Genomic DNA, 25,900 nt, shown 5'->3' with positions numbered 1-25,900 from the left:
TATTTTTATCTTCTCAATTACCTTTTTATCTCACATATCCTGTAATATGAATTTTCATCATATCATAGTGTGGTCAATCAGTGATGATGGATTTTCATCATATCATTGGGTGGTCAATCATAATAGGTTTTGATGAAAACCCATAATGTGTTTGTTAATGCGCAATGAATCTTACAGTCAGATGATTTTGCTTAGGAATTTTCTACATTGACCTAGTGTTTCTCGAAACAGAAAACTGAAACTCTCTTATTACAAAGTGCCAAACAAATAGAAACTTGGAGGATGATGATATTTACAGGCGCTTGGAAGTTTCTGTCGCACCCCTATTAAATTGAGTGCCATCCATATTTTTGTCATTTAGTTTTTTTTTTCATACTTTTGCCATTTAGTTTAAAAGAGGTGTATGAATTGCCACCATTCATTCAAGTCTAGGGCCATGATTTATTATGTCATAGGCTAAGCACCAAAGCACGAGGCATTCACCCCTGCATTCAAACGTCCGGCTCCGATCTGTTATCAGCTCCTATGAGCCTATAATCGGTCTCTAACAGGACAGCCCCGTGTTCTCCAGCTATCAGACGAAACCCATTTCCACATGAGCCACCACAATTTTGGCCCCAACAAATTGTGGGCTTGGACTTGATCTGCCCAGCTTCCTTTACAACGCCAACACACCGGGTCTCCATGGGCCCAAAACTGTAAGAAACTTCGTGATCGACCGTTTCCAGGTTCTTTAGTTTTCGTTTCCCATCCTTGAACTTGTTTCGATGATGGGGCTAGAAGGGGCCTATGTTCTAGATGCATTTCTGCTATGCCCACATAAAACACAAATAACAATCAATGGGAAGAAAAAGATAAATACACAACCGAACACAGAAAAATTTCTATTGAATTTGAATTACATTACACATCCTATAACCAACCAGACAAGACATACATCGCTACAAAGCCAGCATGCCTCAAAAAACCAATGAATGAACAAATCACTGCCTTGCCGATCTGCACATTCAGCAGTTATAAACCGGCAGATTCCCATACTGGAATTCTAAACTGCAAGGTACTGCCCATGTTATGTCAACAAATTCTTCAGTCACGCTGGGATTCCTCTGATTCTGCCTTCTTATGGTGAAACTTCACAACAATGCATGTGATGTTATCAGCACTTCCCCGCGTAAATGCAGTCTCTGTCAACTTTCTAGCAGCTGCTTCTGGTTCCTCTTCTGCTCGTGCAAGTGAAACAGCGTCCTGGCACATCCAAAAGACAACAATATTGAAAAAGGGGGTGGGGAGGGGCAGGTTAGGTTTCCCATCTTTCAGATTTCACTTTTATATATAAAACATGAAGAAGAGCCGTAATCACAACTAACCTCATTAGGAACAACATCCCATATTCCATCACTTGCAAGTACAAGCAATTCTAATTCTTCATCAACCTCCAAGTCCTGAGAAGTAATCAAACAAAAAATTCAACCAAACTAATGTTACAAGTCATTTCAACAAAAGAAAGCAAATAATTATACAGCTTTTATCTTCTGCTTTTAGCACTTTTCTAAATAGAAGTAGATTTGGTCTCCTCAATCCAATGCCTGCTTCTTCCCACCACAAAAAGAACTGAACCAGTGTTACTATTCGTGATTTAGCACAAGTATAATGGTCAAGCTTACTGAAGGAAGGGTGTCTGTTGTCTAAGTTAGAAAAGTTGTGCTTCTTTGTGTCGACATGCTGCTTCAAATTATTCTGCATTTCCCTGTACTAGTAATCTAAGTATGCCCAATGCTAGAAAGAAGTTCCAATTAAAAAATAAACAGAGGGTGAGAACATGGCCATGAAGATATATCAAGTGGGACGAAGTCCGGCAACTGCATGCAGAAAGCCAAAACAGTTTTGCAGATCATGTCTAATGCTTTGTTTCAGTAAGAAATATGCCAAGGTAAGCAAAATAAAGGAAATAGCCAAAAAGGGACAAGCCAATTCCAAATTCATAGTGTAACAGTATAAATCAACAATTCTACATGCATGGAAACCTAATGCAAAACATTTAGTGCCATAAAAAGGTAAGAACAAAGAAAGAAAACAAATTCAGTCAGATGTAACACTACCATACTAGTGTGACAGGAATCTAAATAAACTTGCTTTGACATGAACTAACTTCAAACCAAACAAAAAAGCATAAAAATTTCATGTGAAAACTTATTTCCTAGTTTGACACAGGATGCATATACAACACATGCAGTCAGACTCAGGCATTTCATTATCATACGCACCTTACACTACAAAAGAGAACATAATGATACATGTAACCAAGCAGTTGAGTGCGTCATAAATTTTCTTTGACAGGGACGCGCTGCTCGAAAAAGTACCATCAATACTGCCAGGGGAAATATTATTTGGGTCACGGTTGGAAAGACCCTATGACTCAGTCATATCTAGTCGGCCGCTGTTGTCAAGATTTCATACTACTACTACATGGATTGGGTTCTCACAAATTAGAAAATACTGATAGAATATACTCTCTTAACCTTCAGACTTATGTTGCATATGCAAGTTGATCGTTAGCTAATGGAGTGAAACTTCTGAAGCACGAAACAATGAAAATTCTTTGGCACCCTATGATTTAGCATCATTTAATCTATAAGTTGCTTTCAGCATAACTTTAATGATTCATCCTAGTCCAACCCAAAATGGACTATAGGCCTGGAGTAAGTATTATGCTCAGATCAATCACAAAATGAAATATTTGAAGAGTTGCTCTAATATAATTCCCACAGAATGGCTACAAAAGATTGCCGTTGATTCCATCTTCCAGATCATGCCATTTACAACCAAGAAGTCCACCTCCACTATTGAAACGGCACAAAGTACCTGTATCTCGGGTTCAGCCACCACAAATTGTTTCAGCATCCGGTTGCCAAAAGCACGAGACATTGCCAATACACCTCCAACCCTCCAAGTACCTATCGATCATTCAAGATAAACTGTAAACTGGCAACAACTCAGAAGCTGATGACATGCATTCAAGATTTTCCCAAGCATGTGTAGCTAGGGTTTAAAGGTTCTCTCTAAGTATGCACTTATCAATGCTCCAAGAAACTACTTCACCTTTAATCTCAGATTACATATCAAAAACAAAAAATTGGATGCTAAATTGAATTTGTAAAGCCAGGGTAGCTATCATAGATTTCCAGGCAAAATGTAGATTTAAAACCTTATTTTGGTGCAGATGATTACCCATCAGTAGCAGGATACCAATCATAGAGCTTCATGAAGAATCTAGGATTAGACCTTATTACTGGTAAAGGTAAACTCATCCATCACAAGTTTCAAAAGCCCATTTGTGGAGTTATCTTTTCAAGTATCACAAAACTTCTTGATGAAAGCAAGAAACAATTCAAAGGTCTGATAATCACAAAAGGTTCAATCGCTTAAGATCCAGTATCTTGGTTGACTTCAAACACCACCATCATTTGACATCTGAGTTTGCTAACTACAAAAGATTCAATAGCAATGTTACATCAATTCACAAGTACTTATAAACTAAGATTAGGAATAGTCTAATTTATTCCCACATATTCTACTATATACCTTCTCAAATTAATGTCCACGGTCTTATATTTTGCAAAATTAACAGCTAAACATAGGATAAATGCAAAAATTGGGCCTCACCTGCCCACATGACTACACCTCCAGCACTTTCAATTCTCTTCCTCTCGTCACTCCGGTTGGGTTTATGATCCTCAGAGAGAGGAATTGCTGTGAGGCAGTAAAATAAAGATAATATGAGAAACTAGCGGGGGGAGGCTAAATTTCCAAGAGTAATAAAGTGACACAATCACTGTTATTGTAGTCCATGAATATGAAGAAAGAAAGCAAATTAGTAAGTGCCCAAATAGCTTAAACTCATTTACTACAATATAATGATTCACTCCATTAAAATGAAGTCAAGAGCTTAGGATAAAGTTAATTTCATTACTATTCTTCCTCAACAAACCATTTCTTGTAGAAGGGAGACAAGAACAATGAACATAACAATAGTCGCTCCTGTATGACATTAAAAATTTCCCATAGAAAATTTAAACTTTATGCATTTTTCAAAAACTCTCCACAAGAACAAAAAGAGGCCACTTTATAGACACTCATTTTCCCCCTCATACCCTACAGAAAATCAAGGAACCTGATTTGAAGTAACCAAACTGCATATCAGTATACCAAATTTCTGGCATGATAACTAAGGCAGATACATATTCTTTCAGCATCAGCATTTAAAGGAAGAGACACTCTACTTCATAAATCTCTGAAATAATTGAACTATCTAGTTACCATAATTAATGAGTCAACCATCTATTTACCATACTATCTCAAACCGTACTTCAGCAAGAAACTACTTTAATGCTGCTAATGACTTCCTTGCAAACCTTTATGGTACATTCTATCTTTCCCTAAATCAGTAAAATATTAGCCTCATCAATGCACCAGAAACATCAAATAGGCAAATAGCACTCGTAACCAGTAGTTGAAAATCTTAAAGGCTATATTTCCCAATCAAGCATGAAGTGCATAACTAGGAAATACCTCTCCCAGCTTTGGATATTATAGTTCGAGAATCTCCAACATTGGCCACATATAAATGATTGCCAACTAGAACTGCAGTTGAGGCAGTAGAACCATCATCTCTGAAAGTATCTTTTTCGGATTCCAAAAAGTCCACGTCAGTCCGTTGATAAGTCTCACCTGCAATTTTATGGTATATTTAAACATTTCTCATGGAATGGCATCCAAAATCATAGACAACAAGGTACATGCCCTAACTATCAACAAGATTAAAAGAACATTGTGAAAAACAGAAACTACAAATAAATTACACCAACTCACTTATAGCCAGTTTTGTGTTCGCTATGAATTCTGGATGTTTCATAAGATTTTCAAAAAGATGTTCCCTCAGAAACTCAGCTGCACGAGAGCCCCCATGACCTGCAATAACCAACCACAATTACAGCGGAAAAGTAAGGATATTATAGGTCATGTCTTTGTAAAGGTACAGGCAAGGACAAGCATAGGATTTGGTCTTCAACAAAGAAGCAGGTAGCATTAAATCAGAGACCTGTCTGGCTGTACCAATGTTCATGAATGGACAATATTCTATTTGCAGAAGGAAAAAAAAAATATTGAAGTTGAAAAAAGAGTTAGGTTTTGCGAACCCTGCAGTCCAGCACTACTAGGTGTCAGTCATCAAGTGATTCAACTAGATTTTAAAGTGAGTCCATTTAATGCTTTAAACTTCCACAGAGAGGATTATCATATATCTGCTTCCAATTAACCCAACAGAAAATTCAACCCACTTGACAAGAGAAGTATACTTGGCTTTAAAGACCTTCATGTGTATAAACTACCTCAGATCCATACACGGCAACAGTTAGTCTGACAAGCTAAGATTGCACTTCTTTTTTAATTATGTGATTCACTCTAGTCGCCACAAAATCATGAAGACCTTTCCACAAACATTATCATATTACTCTGTAGGTGCCTGTAAGTAGATCAAGCAGTTCATGCCAGAAACTGGAAATTTCAACATGTATTTTGATAAAACTGTCAATAATCTCAAACTTGTGATGAGAAAAAATCTAACCATCAAATATTCCAAACAAACACACTGTTTGCCCATCAATTTTTGAAGTCTTGATGTCATAGAAATCCTCCATGCTAGCTCTTTTGCCTCGGAAACTTGAATATCCACAACTGAGTCTTCCATCCTCGCTGCCACTCAGAATGACTGGAAGTAAGTCTCCGCATAGACATATACGTGTAAATGAATACATAACATGCATATTTATCTACATAACCAGAGAGTGAAGATTTCATCAACGCCATATATGTGACATCATGCCCAAGTCTAGCAGACCTATAAGCAAATATTATTGAAGAAACCAGCAGATAATCAGAAGAGGAGAATTTTTTGACACTGAGGAGACATAAGCAATTACATTCAAATATTGAGTGCTCTAAGTGAGATGCAGATATTACATGCAGTACATACTTGGGATATTACATAAGCAATTACATGCAGATATTAACTATCCAATTCCAAAGGCTAAAACTAGATACATCTCAGTACATACTTGGGAAGCCAAAAAAGCTGGCCCCCATCATCAATACAAGCAAATAATGCACCTTACTGCATTTAAATTATAATGAGAACGAATATCTTTAGCCATGCCTCAACTAGTAGTCCATATATGGAAATTAAATGTAAGATAACATCTTTATAATCCTACTCTTACTTGAGAACTTGCTCATCTATTAACTAGCACCTTCCCAAAGCTTATGACTACCTTTTTATTTACTGAGACATAATACACATTAGCAACAAAAACCAAAAACCTTCCCAACTGATGAATCATGGGCCAGTTACACAGACCTGCCATGACACATCCGAATATACTGCAAAAAGTTCTGTACGTGTGCAAGAATAAATCTGTAATGCATGTTTGTATAACACGATTACCCGAATCAAGGACCAAGAAGTTCAAGGGCCTCAAGAACGTCTAAAGTAACAATCCATGACAATTTGCAAATACAGCAGGAACATCAGCTAACAATGTTGCCCAGCCTTACAGGAAAGTTTTCTTATTGACATGCCAGCATTATAATGTCATTTGAATCTTCTAAAAAAAGAAAGGTAAAATAGGACAACATTTTAAGCATGCTAGAAAGCTGAATCTCACCTCTTGCATCCTCCACTAGCATATCCGCCATCATCGTCCTTCTCGGGGAAGACGTCACCAACGGGTCCTCCTTTTGCAGTTGCACCAGTGTCCACCATCATCTTTCTTCTTGTTGAAAATTTTAACTCCTCCAGATAACTAAAGCGCCCGGCAGCATTCAACCTTCTCCCACCCCAATTGCTTAAAAGCTTTCCTTCACTATAACTCCTTATTTTCCCACCTTGAATAACCACAGACCTCAACCAGTTATTGCATAACATCTAAAAGCTTTACTCCCTTCGGCTCTGTCACCAATTCTGAACCTAATTCACAAAAGAATAAAATTCCTTTTTAGAACCCCAAAAAAAAAAAAAGAGGAGGAGAAGAGCATTACAAAAAATAATCATTGATATCTTTTTTTTTTTTTTGATCAACTGATTAGCTGCAAAACGTGAACTTTGATATCTTGTTTCCGATAAAATCAATAAAAGTTTCTTTTCCCCCTTTATGGGCTATTATCAGCCATGCAGAACAGTAGTAATGCTGATTCAATCAATTTATTTCAAGAAATCCATTTGATCATTTTCCTAGCAATAAAAGCTAATCAACTATAATTAAATAATACGGAGATAGCTGAAACGGATACGGATCGGATCTTACCGTCAAGGAAGTTGAATCGGCGAGCCCAGGGAGAACATCTTGGCATACGGATCCTATACATAACATAAATACCTCAAAAAAAAATCACCACGGAAATTTAATTAATAGAAAACATAATAAACTCAGAATTTTCTTTTTTTTTAATGTGTAGAAGTTGCAGCCGGAAAGTGTCGGTGCAAGAGTAATCAAATGAATCAAAGAGTGAATATGTGGGAGATCCGAATCAGAGATTCGAATTTGAAAGGAAAAATAAAAAGCATACCTTGAATTAAATTATTAAAGAAAAAGAGATAATAAGTTCTTATTATAATACAACAGCACTTATTAGTTATGGCTTTTGATTCCCATTTCGTAATTCGTATGGAATCGGAATAAATGAATGAAATGTTTCCTCTTTCCTATTTCTTCCTTTCTTTTTTTTTTTTTTGTCTTTTTTGTTCTGGGTGAGGAAGTGGCGAGATAGAGAGTGAGGAAAAAAAGGAGGGGACTGGCAGAGAGACGCCTTTTTTGGGGACCCCGGGGGTGGCGGTGTCTGGGGTCTGTAGCTCCTAAAGCTCGCCACCGAAGATAATTTGGTTACGTGGCACTCCTCGTGCACCCGACCGTTGTTTGGGGTGGGATCTCATGCGATGCACCTGATTTCCTTTTGAAAACCCAAATTCTTAAGCAATGTATTATTGTTAACAATTGATTAACCACATTTAATTTTAAAATTAGATACTACTCTTTATAACACAAGTAATATATGCCTTTTATGTTAGTCTAAAGTTTAATTTCCTTAATTTTATCTATCCTGTTCTTTTTTCTTGCCAAAAGTTGTTTACTATTAATTTTGACTATTAATAAATAATCATAAACGCCAATTATTGTTGGTTTTAGTTGGTTTGTTGCTTTTGGTTTAAAAATCAAGGATATTTAGATACATATATAAAACTTAAAGCTTGCGATTAATCAATTTCTTTAAAAAAAAATTCCAACAAGGGAAGGTTGGGACTTAAAAAGTGGGGAAGAGGCAATGGAATTTGAACCTATAACTTTTAATTTTTAAAACTTTAACCTTACTCACTAGATTAAGACCTCATCGGCACCTGTGATTAATCAATAACTACTAGTAATATAATAGATTTGAAGTGACAAGAATGAACGGGAAAAAATAAAATAAAATCAAAGAAAAAAAGAGAGGGTGAGAAAAGAAATAAAAAGTGAAAATGAAGGAAAAAGAGAGAGAAAAAATAATTAAGAATAAGTGATATTAGCACTTCTATAAAATGTCCCATACACTCTATTCTTTCTTTTTACAATGCGAAGAGATAACATTACCTGTCAGCCAATTTCCTCTATTCTTTTACTAATGCAATTTCCTTTAGGCTCTCTAGAACCATTATTAATTGTTAGTTGCTCTGACGGAAAAAAAAAAATTTCTTCCCTAACTTTAGACCAAATTCCTTTTTGTCTTTCTCTTCAGTGTAAAAACCCATGATCTTTCTCTCTAAATGTATGTTTTATAGAAATGGCAAAAAATAAAAATCACGAGGGCCTAATTAATCACATAGAACCGGAGAAAACCTAAAATTAATATTGTGAACACCACTAATTTAGAAGAATTCTCTGGATATTATCTTCAATCTTTCATAGGTAATGTGTTTCAAGATTGATATTTTTTTGTGTCTTTCATTGACATCTTTCACAGGTAATGTGTTTTTTAATTAAAAGCAAATATGTTCAAAGCAATTCATGAATATACATTTCAACACAAAAAATTACCCGTTTTGACTGGGGATCCTTGTTTAGAATAGTTGAAGGTTAACAAAAATAGAATATAACATATCACAGAACACAAATAATTTGCTATATTATGGAGTGTCTGAAGTTTTTTTTTTTATCATTTGTTTAACTACAATAATTGGGTAAATGGCTTGTAATTTATTTTAGACAGCAAAGTGCAAATAGGGTCATAATTCATCGGATAAACTGCAAATTAAAGTCTTTTTTTTTTTTTATGGTAAAAAGCAAGGGTAATCTTGGAAACTAGACATCTGGTGACAATCAAACGTGATTTTGACTGATACCGGACAAAGTGCCTAAAAGATAACATTGAGAGTCAAAATGGTCCAGGCACCAAGTGTTTGGGGCTTCGTTGCAATTAACATCTTAAGGGAGTTTAAATTACCGAAGCAACCTGATGGAGATGCGTTTGCCATGTCACCAGACCACGTGGAAGCCCATGATTGAGTGCTGCCATGAGCAGCCTAGTTTTTTTTTTTTTTTTTTTTTTTTTTGTCATCACTGGGGTATCCGGGCCTACACCCGACTAATCCCACAGCGCCCCAGCAGAGCGGGCCCGACCGATGCTGAAGAATTTAACAGCTGGGTTGCTGCCCGGGATCGAACCCAGGCGGAGCTCAACCAAGGGGCGTCACTCCACCAGCAGACCAACCCAGCGGGATCGAACCCAGGCTCGCTCTTTTTTCGTCTTGATTGTTGGTGGCAATTGATGGAGGAGGAATTTTGTGCTCCGAATGTTAAAACAAATGATAGAACACAAAGGGAACCCAAAAGAGAAAAAAAATCCCGATCTCAGGAAACAAAATGGAGAGGAGATTTTGTTCATAAATGTTCAAGAACTTGCTCATATTCATTAGCCTTCTGCTTAATGCAACTTAAGGTAGAGAATATCCGCCACTTATCCATCCCACATCGAAAGATTATGGGGTAGTTACCCTAGATTTAAGGTCCTTAATCACACTTCCAGTTACCAATTGACTGGATGATGTTAGTTTGTGGTCTCCACCTTAAATTGTGCTTTGCACCAGGATTTCGATTGCCTCTAAGTGTTAATCTAACTTTGTTGTGTAATTTCCAGTAATTGTGTTAATCTAATTTTGTTGTGTAATTTCCAGTAATTTCGATTGTTGAAAAAAATATCCGCTACTTAATTGTTGGTGTGAGACCTACATGAACGTCTGGAGTCTCATTGAATTAATAATAGCAACTATAAAGAAAATGTTTAGTAAGTTTTCCTAAAACATAATTTATCATTTACTAAGTATAGATTTGTATTTATTGTCTCCTTGCATTTAGTTGCACTTTTCAAAAAAAAAACTAAAATCCCTCTAATCTTAGAAGGGATTTGTACTGAAAACAACCCATTAGTATATTACTTGATGCTTCAATAGCATAACCATGCAATTGGATCATTACGTTTTACACCATGGGATGGAACCTTAATTAGCTGGCTAGCTGCGTTAGTATATATAGGTAAAGAACCCATGCATTTCCATTATTATTCTGAAGCCATGGTTAAAGAAGCGGCAATGCGACATCTGAAACTCGATCAAACAGGAATTAAACCAGCAGATGCCGGCAGTCGTCTTCCTCCATGCAATCCAGAGCAGCAGAGCCGTTTCGGTTACTCGACTCTGGTCGTCTTGTGGCTTAATTGTGCTGCATGGCAGAAGCGTCGGAGTTGTTCCCATTCGCTTCTTGCTGCAGTCGATCAGCTCCTAAGTATCTAGTTGAAGAAATGCCATAGCAGTATCAAATCAAGCGCTGAATAATACTCTCTATTTTTAGAGCGATACACTAGCATCCTTCTTGGCATTTTATTATGCCTTGCGTAATGAAGTAAGTATCTAGTTCACTTTATTACATTCCGATCGATTGAAACATAAGCACGATGTAACAGTTAATTTTTTTAAAAATATTCCACATGCACACCAACACAACACCATAACCTTTTTATATTTGAGGTTTCAACGATTGCATACAATACCTTGTAATTTTTATAATTACACTTACCTCCCTTACTTGCCTGAAATTTCTATCTAAGCCTTTCTGAAAAAAAAAACCAGATATATACTGGGTGTGTTAGGATACAGAATTTATTTTATTTGTATCACAAACACATTTTTAACTGTCTTCAGATCATAAAAAATGTTATAGTAATTATTTCAAAGAAAATGATGCCTAGCAAAAAGATGTGATGCAAACGACATTCCAGTAGTACTTGAAGATGGTTTTCAGGGTGTATAAATATATTTCGTGGTGTATTGTGCAACGGCTATGAAAGTTCGTGGGTTTTCTGCATTTAACCCTAAAAAATAATAATAACTTTGAAAAGTCACGAGTAAGAGACCCACAGAAACCCCCCAGCCAACGGGCACCACCGTTTACGTCTCGTAAGTCGTAACTGTACCTGCGTGGACTCACAATGCTAACACGACTGGGTAGTCGTAACATATAGACTGTCCGCTCCAAGGTGGAAATTTTTACCAGAGAAGAAGATAATATGAAAATGAAGGAGCATCGCATCCATAAATCATAATCCTCCAATCAAATATCCTTTGCACATTCTACTGTTACTACTCTACTGCTGTTTCCATTCTCGTACGTATGCTGCCTGCTAGTACTACTTTTAGAAATAGTGGTGGCACTTATTTATATATATATATGTATGTATGTATCTATATATCTATATATGTATACATATAGCAGAGGAGGGGCGAGTTAAAGAAGCAAAAAGATACTGGTATACTAAAAGAACTCCAGAGAGGAAAGAAATATCCAAAACCAAAATTCGGGCCTTTAAGCAAGTTGTTGACATTCCAACATCCCAAAGCCCCATAACCTGGTCAACATTTGATTTCATCTTCATTTCTCTCTGCTCTCTATTGCCGTCACCATCATCATCTGCAAGCAACTACTGTCTTCCATTCACATAACATTTCTGGGAAAGAAAGATAGTACTAATATATAGCCAAGTTGGAAGGAAGTCTCCGCGAAGCTTCTTCTGAAATTGGACCGTCTTCTTCTTGTCCGTGGTCGTGGATTGCAGCATATTCTCTGTCCGCAATACAAGTTTGTACTAGTACTATTAGGTAGGTAGTGTTTGGAGTTTTTTCCTTCTTTGATTTTGAGTGGTATCTGTTACACACTTGATTTTGCTGCCCAAGGAAAAGCAAAGCGACAACAAGTTTCAAACGGTCTGCTTTTTTGTTCAGAGTCGGTATTTGTTTTCTCTGTGTTTTTCTTGGTTTTTTACTCAAAACTCTTGCACATTTCTCTACCTGTGTATTATATCTCTTTCACTTTCTTTTTTAGTGTATTTTTATTTTGAGTTTTGCGGATCCCATGAATATATGCTTGCTTTTCATTGATGATTTCTTTTTACGATTCCATTTGTTTTAACTCAAATTTGTTAGCTTATTGTATTTTAGAGTGCAAGATTGATTCTTGTTGTCTGGCAATCTAATTTGCACAATATTGTGAGTAAAGACTGCATTTTTTTTCCCCTTTGCTTTTTTAGCTTTCTGGGTTGTTTTTGATGTTCTGGCTAATGGCTGCGCGTAAAATATTTAGTGAAAGCTTTTAGAAATCCGGACTTGACCTGATTGGTTTTAATTCTTGTACTTCATTAAACTCCGATAGTTTCCTATTTGTGTTTGAATTTAAGAGAACTTTAGGGTTACAAGACGGAAAAAGATTAAAAAGGAAATGCTAGTTTTAAAGTCTTTCTTGAAATGAACTTTAGGTTAGCTATTGCAAAACGAAGTTCTTTGATAATTGATATAGTGCTGTATGTCTAAGGTTCCACCCATTTGGGATAATTTGCATGCCATTCTACAAATTTTTAACTACTATATTTTTCATTTTTCATCTGCTTATTCACGCTTCCACTTCATTTTCACGTGCATATATTTCATCAAATCAATTTAACAATTATATTTTTCATTTTTTCTTCAGACCACGTGATGTGAATTTTTTTTTACCACGTCATGTAATTAGTCACTGACATATTGAGTTTTCTCAATTATGTTGATAGCTTGCTATTTTTGGGGTAAAAATGTGATATTAGACGTTACAATTTTCAAGTTGTTTTGGATATGATATATCAAGCTACAAATGTTCCTAACTTGCTGTTTGACAAAATGGTGATAATCTTATAAAGGTTTTGACATCGTCTCAGGGTTCTGTATTTTGCGTGCTTTCTTTCTATCAATCACAACTTTTACATCGAGGACTTCTTAGTACCTATGAGAGTTCTGAGGTTGATTACGCATTGATTCCATTTTCACACGTGAGCTGGAGCTATGAATCACCAGCAGGAGAAGTTTGTTAGGTTGGTTGAGCCTTATCTCATTTACTTCTAGTTCTATGATTTTTCTTATTTCTCCAGGTAGCAGTTTTCGTACTGGTTGGTTTCTTCTTGGTTATAACTTCTCAAAGAGGCAAAGAATCAATAGGAGGCAGGAGAGCGTTACAAGAAGTCGTAGGATATTTATGTTAAGAAGAGAAATGCTTCAGAGATCCCCTTTCCCTATGTAATTGGCTTTCATGGTATCAAGATTTGCAACTAGTTAAAGGGTGCGATCATCACCAGTTTAAGTAGGAATACTATGTTATCCTAGAGGTTTATAGCAATATTGAGATAAGTTCTTTATTTGCACATAATTTGTTAACCCGATTTTGAGTTCCTAGAGGCTTTGAAAGTGGTTTTGAAATGATCAAAAGCTTAGAGCCAAACTATTTTTCAAAGTCTCGGACTTATCAACAAATTTTATATTTAGATCTGTGGTATCTTTCTAAATTAGTCCTTTATACAGGTTCCAGGGTTGGGAATCAATTGCAGGCTCAGAAGGCCAATATGCCAGTAAAGATGTTCTTCATGTTGGAAACTTTAGAACAAAAATAAACTCAGTCTCTGACAAATTTTGTGGAGGCTTTGAGAGTGGCTCTGAAAGGATCAAAAGTTTTAAAGACTCATTGCGATCCTGTTCATTAACTAGCCTTTTGCCTAAAGGCTTCCGATCTAGCAACAGAACTCTTGATCCACAAGGCCTGTTCCTTCAGAAGTGGAACAAGATATTTGTACTCTCGTGTGTGATTGCTGTCTCTTTGGATCCCTTGTTCTTTTACATTCCAGTGATTAATGGCCATAAAAAATGCCTTAGTTTCGATAAAAAGTTGGAGGTCACAGCAAGTGTTTTGCGTTCTTTCACGGACATATTTTACCTCATTCATATTATCTTTCAATTTCGAACTGGTTTTATTGCCCCTTCTTCCCGTGTTTTCGGGAGAGGTGTCTTAGTTGAAGATTCATGGGCAATAGCAAAGAGATATCTATCATCCTACTTTTTGATTGACATTCTTGCCGTTCTTCCACTGCCTCAGGTAAGAGGGATTCTTTTAATGTTGACTATGAGCAGGTTAGGCAGTAGCTCATTGTGGAACTTATATACATGGGTTGAATGAGTAAAAAGTTCTTGTTATGTCTTTGGTATGATGACATTGGAGGTGGTAATGGAGTTTATTATTGGCCGTCTTGTGATCTCATTTTTGTTGTTAGTAGTCTGAGTGCTTTTGTGTGCTCAGGAAGATAGACTTCGAGTCATGAATTTCAGTTAGATGGACTTTATGCTAGGAAGCCTTTTTAGAATGCTTAGTTGACCTTCTGTCGTGTGTCCTAAAGTATATAGTTTATACTGCTCTGTGTTTGAGTGTGTGTGTGTGTGTTTTTTTTTTTGGGGTGGGTGCAAATGGGATGTCTATTTTGTAGTGAATTTAAAAATGGTACTAATTCATGGGACTTGCAAGTTAATTTTTTAAATTAAAAACCTTGTCTTGAATAGCTTGAGATGTATGAGTGGATTCTAATCCTGTTGTCACCTTCACAGGCTGCAATATTGATTGTTATTCCTCGGATGAGGGGTGCAAGATCTTTGAACACAAAGAATATGTTAAAGTTTGTTGTGTTCTTTCAATACATACCAAGGGTTCTTCGTATTTATCCACTCTATAAAGAAGTCACAAGAACTTCTGGTATACTCACGGAAACAGCATGGGCTGGAGCTGCATTTAATCTTTTCTTATACATGCTTGCCAGTCATGTAAGTTCTGTAAGAAAAATTCCTTTTGTTGCTCAAGTTATTCTTTTTCTTTACATGCATTGAACAAATGCAAGTTTTTACTCAAACCTGTTTTTCTTTTACTATTGGTGCCATTAAAATAGTTTTTTCCCCCCAAAATGTTGTGTTTGGCTTTATTTTAATAATCTAATCCAAAGTGAAGCTTATGGCTGTACATTTTCCTTTCCTGTGTGTTTTTAAGTTTAAATAATGACGAAAAAGTTACAGCATGAAAATTTATACGCAATCACTATCGGTTGTCCTATTCTGTTTTTTAGTTTTGTAGTTTACTTGTACAATCACCTTCATTTAATGATTCACTTGTCTACTTTACAGGTTCTTGGAGCCTTTTGGTACTTGTTTTCAATAGAACGTGAAACCACTTGTTGGCAGAGTGCTTGTGGAAATCGGACTGATTGCATTCATGCATCACTCTACTGTCTTGATGATCACTTACGATTTAAACAGTTTCTAAATGATTCCTGCCCCATACAGACACCAGATACCACGCGTTTTGATTTTGGTATATTTCTCAATGCCCTTCAGTCTGGTATAGTGGAATCAATGGATTTTCCTCGAAAGTTCTTCTATTGTTTCTGGTGGGGCCTCCAAAACCTGAGGTACTGCCACTGTAGTTTCTACTTTTCTACTTAAAAGTTCAGTGTGAATGTCAGATCTTCGGATAATAATATGAGAGCTAAGGCAGCATCCCTGGAAAATGTTGGCATTGGCTGTGTTTCACAATAGTATGGTGCCACTTTGGCTGGAGCATTTCTAGTTTGATTGCTTTCATCTCCATCGTTGTCTAATCTATTAACGGTGCCTTAAAAGGAAATCAAATTCACCATTGGTCACTTTGGTCTCTGACATTCGTTTTTATGTTTTGAGGAACAGAATTTTTGAGGAAATCAAATTTATGTTTTGAGGAAATCTAGTATTTGTTTCTTTTTATTTGTAATCTTCCGGTTTATTTGTTTCCATATCTGGCTTGGTCTTGGAAGAAAGAAAGATGTCCAAACTCCCCTCCCCCTCCTCTCTTTCCTCTAAAGCTTTCCGTTCCTTCAAGTGTTTGCTTTCTTTTCTGCTATGGTATGTCCTAACGGAAGTTCCTTTGTCTAATGAGGCCCATGCAGCTCAGGAGTTATTTGTCTTACTTAAATATAGCCCTTGAAATTCTTGTTTGGAAAGAAACTTTGGGAAACATTTTACTATTTATTTTGGTTTCTGTTTTTTTCTCTCTGTCCATTTTGTGAAGATTTCAATTAGATTGTTTCTTATTATAGCTTAATATCTGGTGTTCAGCTTGGTCTTCCATATTCTTCTTTTTATTGGGTAATTCATCTTGAAATTTACCTTGTGCTGGGTTTAAAATATTTGATTTAAATGGGTGTTGTATTATAATGTTGCTCTAATTGCTGCATGTCCTGAAACTTATCTTAGTTTAGTGTCTGTATTCTATTTATAACTTCTAATTTAGCATTACATATGTTGTTTTGATATCTGCAGTTCTCTTGGTCAGAATCTCAAAACAAGTACCTTTGTCTGGGAAATTTGCTTTGCAGTCTTCATTTCCATCTCTGGTTTGGTGTTATTTTCATTTCTCATTGGAAATATGCAGGTGAAGGGATTACCCATATTTTTGAGTTTTAGTTGTTAAAATTATTTTGTTGCATAACAAGCTCTTGCTTAAAACTGGTAGCAGCTGATATTCTTTGATCATTCAAAATCCCAAGAGCCGTGCCTTTTTTTCCCCCTGAAATTGGTTTACCACTTCAAGGCTCCCCTCCCTGGTTTGTTGAATGTGATCTGGGACAGTTTCCACTGAAAAGCAACTTTAGGCTGCATGTCTAGTTTTAGTTTTTAATATATTTTGTAGTACATCGTTTTAGCTGAAGGATTTCTAATTTTTAAAATAAGAAAGTCGGTTTCTGGAAACATTGATCTTATGACTTTTGGGTACTTGTTCTGGGTCCTACTGACTAGAAACACTTATATGCAACAGGCATATTTGCAGTCTACAACATTAAGATTAGAGGAGATGAGGGTAAAACGACGAGATGCGGAACAGTGGATGTCTCATCGTTTGCTCCCTGACAGTTTAAAGGAGCGGATCAGGCGATATGAACAATATAAATGGCAGGAAAATAGGGGTGTTGATGAGGAAAATTTGATTCAAAACCTCCCCAAAGACCTCAGAAGAGATATCAAACGCCATCTTTGTTTGGCTCTTCTAATGAGGGTTAGTTCTTGTCTTCTGCTTTTTTATTCCTTTAATTTCATTTTCTTTCCCTTTCAGAATTAGCATCCTGTCTATCATGAATTTGTTGTGGCATCAAGAAGAAAGTATCGTTCAATTATAAGCTTCTTTTTTTCCGACTTCACCATTTTTAGTAGTTTTTTTCCCTTCCAAATTCTCAGCTAAGTTATCTTAGCTAAAATTTTCCACGGACATGTTTAAATGTATTCAAACAACTAGGAAATTCATTTTTTGTTTCAACTACTAATTTTTTTCCAGTTTTGGACACCGTTGAGTAAAAGAAACTATACCTGATTTTAACTAATACCTGGCATGCTGTTATATTTCCAATTCCAACCCCCCCCCCCCCTTTTTTATTTTTATTTTTATTAATCTCAAGATGCTCTTATATCGATTAGCTGCACTAGTTAACTGCCACCTTTTGTTTTGCCCTCTTTATTGTTTACTATTAAGGTTCCAATGTTCGAAAAATTGGATGAACAACTCTTGGATGCATTGTGTGATCGTCTTAAGCCAGTATTATACACCGAACACAGCTTCATTGTGCGGGAGGGTGACCCAGTTGATGAGATGTTGTTCATAATGCGGGGCAAACTGCTAACTGTGACCACCAATGGAGGAAGGACTGGCTTTTTCAACTCTGATTATCTAAAAGCTGGTGACTTTTGTGGAGAGGAGCTGCTTACTTGGGCACTGGACCCCCATTCATCATCTAATCTCCCAATATCAACTAGAACTGTTCAAGCTCTCTCAGAGGTCGAAGCATTTGCTCTAATAGCAGATGATTTGAAATTTGTGGCCTCACAGTTTCGTCGACTACACAGTAAGCAACTTCGCCACACTTTTAGGTTTTACTCTCAGCAATGGAGGACATGGGCAGCCTGTTTTATACAGGCAGCATGGCGCCGCTATTGTAGAAAGAAGCTAGAAGAATCTCTTCGTGAAGAAGAAAATTGGTTGCAAAATGCATTGGCAAAGAATGAAGGGAGTTCACCCAGTTTGGGTGCCACTATCTATGCCTCAAGGTTTGCTGCTAATGCGCTTCGTGCTTTACGACGCAATGGTGCTACGAATTCAAGGTTGACAGAGAGAGTGCCACCAATAATGCTTCAAAAACCAGCAGAGCCTGATTTTACTGCTGATAATTAGGTAGGTAATATTGTTTGGTTAAATTGTGTATTTGGGGCTTTGCCACAAATGATATTATGTTGTATATGCTTCATATTTGTTTGGTTAATTGTGTATATTATGTATGTTGTATATGCTTCATATCCATGCAAAGGTAATTTTTCGAGTGAGTGAGTAAGAAATGAATGATTTCCAATTTTTCTCTTTGTTTTCTAAATATTTTCAAGTTGTCAATATCGAGACAAGAATGATGTAATGGAACCATTGATGACATCAATGTATTGATAGAAATGTTGTTTTATTTGCCGGGAATATCATAAAGATTCAGAATAATATCATGCATGAAGATGAGACAGCTGTTTGAGAAATTACTCTGCGGGATCACAGAATAAAGTTCTCCTTTTACCTCTGCAGAGGGACACGTCTAAAATTCTGTGCAGTGTTGAAATGGCTTGGAGTATATTTCTCCATTTGTTCAACATGATACAAATTGCAATGCCAAAGCAGAAAAATATTCAGCCATTAGTGCATTTGAAGCGACTAACAGAATAAAATTCAAAAGAAAGAATGACAGGAGTCAGAGAAGCAATTCAATGGGGGCATAAATGGAGCTTGTTTTAGTATAGGAGGCTTCACTGGATAATGCCTGCTGCATCCAATCAAGTGTTTTGAGAACTTGCCTCCCTCCTTGGGCCTCATGGGTAAGTTCTTGTAGGCACTCCTGACTTGATAAGCGACTCCAGAACCGGGCAAATAACCGACTGCAGATGGACAGGATATCTTCTTGTACATCTGCCAGGTCATCCCAACTCCACTCCGATGCAAGATCTCCTCTTCCAATCATAATGCCCAAGGATTTGGCATTTCCATTGCCTCCATAAGCAAAGAGGGCAAATTCTCAAATCTACCTCTTGTTTCATTCTTCAGACACAACACCATCTTCCAAATTTTATGCCTTGCAAGCTCGTGGCACAACATGAGAATATCACCAGCATCTCGGACAAATGAGGACCCCGTGATGTCAGCATCACAAGCAACGAAGTCCCGAACCATGAGATCCTTTGAAGTTAGACATTCACATTGTAAATTACTCCTCGGGACATTTACAGCTTTTTCTAAGCCAAGGTCTAGTTCCCTGAGTGCCGGTTCTTTTGACATCTCCTGATATCTTGCCTGCTGTGCGACCAACAAGATGCTAATGAAGCTGAGCTAGTGGCTTGCAAACACAGCAAGAGAGACACAGGATCGGGGCTTGTCCAATGGGATGACTCTCTCTCTTTTTTTTTTTTTTTTTGTCATTGTCACTTTAACTATATTATCCTACTCTATTCTAATCTAGGGAAGGCTCAATTGCGGCAGGCATCAAATTCGTTAGGGTAAAAACATCATTAGTGGTTGCACACTTGCACATGTTAGTTAACCGAGGCAAATGCATGGTTGCTGAGTTTCTGTTACATAAATTGTGTTTGCAACAAAATGCCCGAGCTTGGTTAAAGGTTACGGCCCCAATCTTGAGCATTTTTGACAGTGCAGCTACAAAACTCTATTAATATCTGTCGGGAAAAGCTTTAAATATAGAAGCATATATCCGATGACACAAATTTAATTTAGAAGCATCCCCATTCCTCTATGGATCATGGTTCAAAGTCACGGTCGCGATTGCGGTTGCGGTCCGGACCGTTCTATATCGGTCACAGTCTCGACGAAACGCGAATTTTTGAAATATTTAATATTCTAAAATTTGTAAAAAATATGATAAACAAAAATAATTAATAAAATTAATAAAAATTCAAATTGACTCGGGATGACTCGAAGTGATTCGGTGTGACTCGACCGTTTCAACTATTCACGGTGACGTTTCGGTGAGTCAAGTATCTCGGAATCATATTGTCCCGATATCCTATCGGGAGGACCAAGACGGTGACGACTCGGCCGAGTTTTTGAACCATGATATAGCATGTAATCGAACTGCCTTTAGTTTGTCTAGAAGGCTCTTTTGGTTTTCTTGATTCTCATCCTTTTGAGTAACAGGTGCGGTTGTTTGCAATGGGGAAGTTCCTCGATCACCTGGAGGTGGCTTGTTCCATGTGAACCGTTTAACTTTTCTGAATTGATTGTTGAGACAATGTGATCCTTCTTCTTCAATTCATCTGCAGGGAGGCATTCGGTTCCTATTCCTTATTAGAACTCACTCTCAGCACTGACACAAATTCTAAAACTATAAAATAAAGGAGAGTTGCACACAAAAGCTCATAAAACAGTGCGCAAAGTGGGGTGATGAAGTGCGGAAGTAGAGATACATGCGCAGAGAGGGACTATGAGAGTTTTTGAGGAACCTGGGTTCCTTCCTCCTAATTAAGTCGTGACTTGAGAATATTGACGAAGTTGGAATACTTTTCTACAGGGTGACAATAACGAAGAAAAAGCGGAGTTCTGAGAGTCGAACCCAGATTACAGATAAAAGTAGCTCTTCAAACTTGAAATACCCAAGTAAACAAGAAATGAAGAAGGTATAAATTAGAGCATACGAGTAGTGGAAAAAAAAAAGTGGATGGATAAATATGAAAAATATCTTATCTTTCTTCATCACAAGACCCGCCTATGGTAGCAGACAAGCAGTACATGTACATAAATAATTCACCAGTAATCGTTGCAGGAGCATATGCCATTGTTGATATGGTGGAACCGGTTTGAATCCCTAACCACTATTTCTCTTCCAGTGGCCAGTGATATATATTTCAATGCAGAATGACAATCTCCACATACTCGGAGATTTTTAAATATCCTAATTGGCTTTGGGTGGAACGTGCTTATAAGGCCAAATGCCACGGCTAATTTCTCACTGTGTTGGAATAGATATTGTTCCTTCTGTTCTTCCTCAGCTTCATGAAGAACAAAGTTGGTATTTGGTACATAACCCATCTCCTTTATTTTGACAGCCAATCGATCTAGTTCTTTATAGATTTCCTTAGCTTGTGGATGTTCGGTATCACCTACATAAAACTTGTGCACCTTATTCTCTGCCTCTATCCAGCTACAACCTGCTTCCTTTACCAAATTTCTTGCTCTCATTCCTTTCCTGATATTTGCTACCTTTTCCCATTGACCACCGGAAGCATACAAGTTTGATAGTAAGACACGTGCTGCCGGATCGTCTGGATCCTGCTCATGGATCATTTCTGCTGCATGTTTTCCTAATTCTACATTTCCATGAACTTGGCAAGCCCCGAGCAATGTCCGCCAGACTAAAGCATCAGCAACAAAAGGCATTGACTTTATGAGCTCAACAGCTCTGTCAAGAAAACCAGATCGACCTAATAGATCAACCATGCATGCATAATGTTCCATCCTTGGACTTATACCATGCTCTTCTGACATAGAATGGAAGTATTTCCATCCCTCGTCTGTCATGCCAGCATGGCTGCAAGCTGATAAAACTGCAACATATGTGACCTCATTGGGTTTGATGCCAGCAGAAAGCATTGCAGTGAACAATTCTAAGGCTCTTTCTGCGAAACCATGTTTTGCGAACCCTGTGATCATAGCAGTCCATGAGATGATACTCTGATCTGACATGTCCCCGAAAACCTGGGAAGCAGCTTCAATGTTACCACACCTGGAATACATGGAGATCAGTGAATTACAAATGCACTCGTTAGACTCAAAACCTGCCTTGAGCAATCGAGCATGAATTTGCTCACCCTTGCCAACTGCACCTACGATTGCTGCTCCACTCAAGAGACTGGCATACGTAAAAGCATCAACCACAACTCCAGAATCTTCAATTCCACTAAAAAACTCGAAAGCCTCATCAGATTTCAAATTCTTAGCATAAGCATCAACAATTGTATTAAAAGAAACCAAATTCTTCTGAAATAGAACTTCAAATGCTCTCCGAGCATCTTCCAGCTTATCACATCTGGCATACAAGCTAATTAAAGCATTTCCCACACAGTCAAAATACGCTAGACCTAACTTCACTGCATGGCCGTAAACTATCTTACCCATACCCAAACTAGTAAGATTTCCACATGCCTTCAATAGAGCAGAAAAAGTAAAATGATTGGGTTTTACTGAACCCTCCTCCACCATCATGCGATACAAATTTATGGCTTCCCAGTCATCGCCTCCACCCTGGACATAACCTGTGATAATTGCTGTCCAAGACATAACATTGTGAACCGGCATCCGGTCAAAAACCTTCCTCGAGTCACTCATAGATCCATCTGCAGTGCTTTTGGCATACATGTCCACTAGACTACAACCAACACAGACATCTGATGAAAGGCCAGACTTGAGCGCAGAAGAGTGCAATTGTTGCCCAAACGATAACCACTCCAGCTCAGCACAAGCTGATAAAACACTACTAAAAGTGAACTTGTCGGGCACAAATCCAGTCAACACCATCTCCAAGAATAGCTGAACCGCACTTGTAGGATCGCTGATTTGAGAAAATCTAGTAATCATAAGTGTCCACGAAACAGAATTCTTCAGGGGCATTTGGTCAAACACTTTCTTAGCAAGGTTCAAATCATGAAACCCTTTGGAAAACAAATCAATCAATGCACACCCCACACACACATCTGAACCGAAATACCCTGATTTTATCACAATCCCGAAGATCACTAGCCCAATTGAAGCATATTTAACATTTGAACATGCCTGGATTGCAGCCGAGAAGCAAAATTGGTTCGGATGCTCTCCATGTTCGATCATATCAAAGAAGGTAAAAATGGCTTCTAGTTCCATATTACTATGCGCAAAGCAGGAAATAATAGCGCTCCAAGAAACCAAGTCTCTCTTCTCACCCATAGTTTCAAATATGTTTCGAGCAGTTAACCAATCGCCGTTCTTGGAGTAGAGGCTAATGAGGGAATTGAGCACAATGGAGTCGAGTTGGAGCTTTGAGTCGAGGATCTTAGAGTGAATAAGCTTCCCGAGATGGAAGTTTCGGGTCCGGATGCAGAATTTGAGGAGTACGGAGTAGGATGTGAGGTCAGGGGTAAGGCCATTTCGGGCCATAAAATCCAGGGTGGAGATTGCTCTTTTGATGTCGCCGGCATCTGCATGGCGGATTAGATTGTCCTTGAGAGTTTCAAATTTGGGTTTTGTCTTGCGGTGATGAGTTGGGGAGAGGCTCTGGTGAGAAGGGGGGGTCCTGGGTCTGCGTATGGGCGATTGAAGAGGAAAGAGCTTGGCGGGAGAGGGAGAAGATAGACTTGTCATGATCTTTTAACGCCCGCATCTTTTCTTTTGTTAAAATTTAATAAGAAGGTTTTAGTGCGTTCGGTGACTCTTTTCCCTCTTTTTTTTTCTTTTTTTTCCTTCTGTATTTTGTAAAGATTACTTTTTGTACACTAACACATCATCATTAAAATTTCTCTCTACACTCACACGTCATCGTCATTAAAATCTCTTGCGTGATAGGTATAAAAAAAAAAAAAAAAAACTCATGCGTGACAAGAAAGTATATATAAGATTAATTTATTTTTTAAATCTAATAAATTTTTCAAAGAAGAGTTTTACTTTTGTGTTATAACAACAAAATTAAACTTAAAAGTACCAACAACTTTATAACTTAATTGATTAGAACGAATCACTTTTACAAAAAAAAATTATGTATTCAAATTCTATTGCTATGTCAGTGGATGATTGATGATTTATGGTTCAAAAAACATTTTTCGTACAAACATCTAATCTATAATGATGATTTGAACCAAAATCATCCAAACTTTTTCTCACCAAACAAAAGAAACAAACCCTTAACGACGTGCTAATAATTTGTTTGGATATTTTTTATTTCAAATAATATTTCGTTTGTATCATAAATACATTTTTTAATTCACATTTTTATATTTTCAACTATATTTTTATCTTACATACATTACATTACAAAAAAATACTACAATAATTAGAACAACTAATACTCTATCCAAACAAACCCGACTTCCTGCCGAGATCAAAATATAAAAGGGATAATTTCAGAAACCTCACAGAAACCTCCCCTGAGGTTTCTAACAGTTTCACTCACCTCCCCTGAACTTTGCAAAATATCAGATACCTCCCCTAAACTTATAGTTGGAGTAACAAGATCAGCCCATGTCAGAAAAATAAGCATTAAAAAAATATTTTGAGGAGTGAGATGATATTTGTGTTCCACATATGCCCTTTTTGCTTATCCACAACTTGAGCTAAAGCAAAAGCAAAAAAAAGAAGTAATAAGTTGAACCAGATAGAGACAAATGCAGATGGCTTCTTCAAGCAATGTTACAATGCTATTTATATTTTTTTGTTTTAGCTATTAGACATTTATTTAGCTAATATGATCATTCAATTAATTGAAACATACTTCTGGTGATATAAAAAAATGTATAGTTTTATAATTTGAGTGATTAAAAGTAAAAATTTTTATTAGTTAAGTCATAAAAAAAATATTATTTGAGTGATTAAAAGTATAAATTTTTACTAGTTAAGTCACAAAAAATTTTTCACTATTTGGTTTATTGAGTGAATGGCAATTGCAGTTAAATAAATAGTGTAACGATCAAACGACCAAATTCTCAATAGTTTAATAACTCTTTTTGCGATTTTCTCTGTGAAAAATGAAATGAAGTAGCAAGATACTTCATTTCATTTAGTGCCACATACTTTAGTTGAGAATTTTTTTTTAAAAAAATTAATTCACACTATAGTTAGTCAAATTTATTCAACAAGCTTCGTTTGAATACCAGAACTTAGGTAGATCCGATTTTCAAAAAATTCAATAACCCAAATTGTGTCGCATCACTTTATGAGATGATGTAATATACAATTTATGTCATTGAATTTTTGAAAACCAAATTTATCTAAATATAAGTAATGAGTTACACTAGATAATTGTCTTACAAATAAAAAAACATAAAATACATGACTTTAGAGAAAGGTAACACTAGTGCTAAACTCTTCATTGGTGATTGTACTACGAATAAAAAGTGTAAAGTTGAATAGAAGATATATCATAAGTTATATCAAAAGTTATATCTCTATTTCTCATTTAACTAATTCTGTCAAAATAGCTTCAAAATATATCATAAGTTATGAGGGTATATCTGTCAATTCTTCATCAATGATATCACAAATAGGACCCAATAATCTGACAAGAGAGGTATCTGATATTTTGCAAAGTTCAGGGGAGGTGAGTGAGACTGTCAGTCTGAAATTATCCTAATATAAAAACATCGTACATACGCTTTGATTTCAAGAGCAACACACGG

General features: G+C 36.8%; 3 protein-coding genes across 10 annotated transcripts; 1 reads left to right on the top strand and 2 right to left on the bottom strand.

Moving 5' to 3' along the window:
- Nucleotides 1-857: 857 nt before the first annotated feature.
- On the bottom strand, nucleotides 858-7,885 carry LOC113729952 (probable protein phosphatase 2C 76). 4 transcript variants are annotated; one of them, XM_027254312.2, is made up of 10 exons: nucleotides 7,621-7,885; nucleotides 7,359-7,411; nucleotides 6,720-7,021; nucleotides 5,624-5,751; nucleotides 4,870-4,968; nucleotides 4,570-4,728; nucleotides 3,664-3,750; nucleotides 2,863-2,954; nucleotides 1,368-1,442; nucleotides 858-1,245 (listed from the first exon to the last, which is right to left on the bottom strand). In XM_027254312.2, the coding sequence occupies exons 3-10, from the start codon at nucleotides 6,977-6,979 to the stop codon at nucleotides 1,087-1,089; spliced, it is 1,059 nt and encodes a 352-aa protein (XP_027110113.2). In that variant the 5' UTR covers nucleotides 6,980-7,021; nucleotides 7,359-7,411; nucleotides 7,621-7,885; the 3' UTR covers nucleotides 858-1,086. The 4 variants fall into 4 exon arrangements, with proteins under 4 accessions (XP_027110113.2, XP_027110116.2, XP_027110115.2 ...); XM_027254315.2 differs by having other exon boundaries at nucleotides 6,720-7,015; XM_027254314.2 differs by lacking the exon at nucleotides 7,621-7,885 and having other exon boundaries at nucleotides 7,359-7,606.
- Nucleotides 7,886-11,850: 3,965 nt separating this feature from the next.
- Nucleotides 11,851-20,260, top strand: LOC113729951 (cyclic nucleotide-gated ion channel 1-like). Of its 5 annotated transcripts, none has more exons than XM_027254309.2 (9): nucleotides 11,851-12,235; nucleotides 13,324-13,476; nucleotides 13,961-14,528; nucleotides 15,032-15,244; nucleotides 15,599-15,882; nucleotides 16,769-16,880; nucleotides 17,265-17,501; nucleotides 17,973-18,668; nucleotides 19,062-20,260. In XM_027254309.2, the coding sequence occupies exons 2-8, from the start codon at nucleotides 13,448-13,450 to the stop codon at nucleotides 18,666-18,668; spliced, it is 2,139 nt and encodes a 712-aa protein (XP_027110110.1). In that variant the 5' UTR covers nucleotides 11,851-12,235; nucleotides 13,324-13,447; the 3' UTR covers nucleotides 19,062-20,260. The 5 variants fall into 5 exon arrangements, with proteins under 5 accessions (XP_027110110.1, XP_071934130.1, XP_027110112.1 ...); XM_072078029.1 differs by having other exon boundaries at nucleotides 18,970-20,260; XM_027254311.2 differs by lacking the exon at nucleotides 19,062-20,260 and having other exon boundaries at nucleotides 11,851-12,340; nucleotides 17,973-18,845.
- A 921-nt stretch (nucleotides 20,261-21,181) lies between these two features.
- On the bottom strand, nucleotides 21,182-23,904 carry LOC113729950 (pentatricopeptide repeat-containing protein At3g49170, chloroplastic-like). The gene has a single exon (XM_027254308.2). It carries the CDS (start codon nucleotides 23,871-23,873, stop codon nucleotides 21,285-21,287), a length of 2,589 nt encoding a protein of 862 aa, XP_027110109.1. The 5' UTR covers nucleotides 23,874-23,904; the 3' UTR covers nucleotides 21,182-21,284.
- Between the last annotated feature and the right edge of the window lie 1,996 nt (nucleotides 23,905-25,900).

This window comes from Coffea arabica, chromosome 2e (genome assembly GCF_036785885.1).
Source record: "Coffea arabica cultivar ET-39 chromosome 2e, Coffea Arabica ET-39 HiFi, whole genome shotgun sequence".
NCBI classification, from domain to species: Eukaryota; Viridiplantae; Streptophyta; class Magnoliopsida; order Gentianales; family Rubiaceae; genus Coffea; species Coffea arabica.
Note: the sequence above shows the minus strand (reverse complement) of the source record. Positions and strands in the feature narration are given on the sequence as shown.

Bases quoted from the DNA above. Each gene is read 5' to 3' on its own strand.
- LOC113729952 (XM_027254312.2), bottom strand. From the start codon at position 6,979: ATGTTATGCAATAACTGGTTGAGGTCTGTGGTTATTCAAGGTGGGAAA. The intron at 5,752-6,719 runs GTGAGATTCAGC...TCTGAGTGGCAG, and splicing joins GCTAGTGGAGGATGCAAGAG to CGAGGATGGAAGACTCAGTT. The intron at 2,955-3,663 runs GTGAGGCCCAAT...AATGATCGATAG, and splicing joins AGGTGTAGTCATGTGGGCAG to GTACTTGGAGGGTTGGAGGT.
- LOC113729951 (XM_027254309.2), top strand. From the start codon at position 13,448: ATGAATCACCAGCAGGAGAAGTTTGTTAG. The intron at 14,529-15,031 runs GTAAGAGGGATT...TCACCTTCACAG, and splicing joins CCGTTCTTCCACTGCCTCAG to GCTGCAATATTGATTGTTAT. The intron at 16,881-17,264 runs GTGAAGGGATTA...TATATGCAACAG, and splicing joins TTCTCATTGGAAATATGCAG to GCATATTTGCAGTCTACAAC.
- LOC113729950 (XM_027254308.2), bottom strand. From the start codon at position 23,873: ATGACAAGTCTATCTTCTCCCTCTCCCGCCAAGCTCTTTCCTCTTCAA.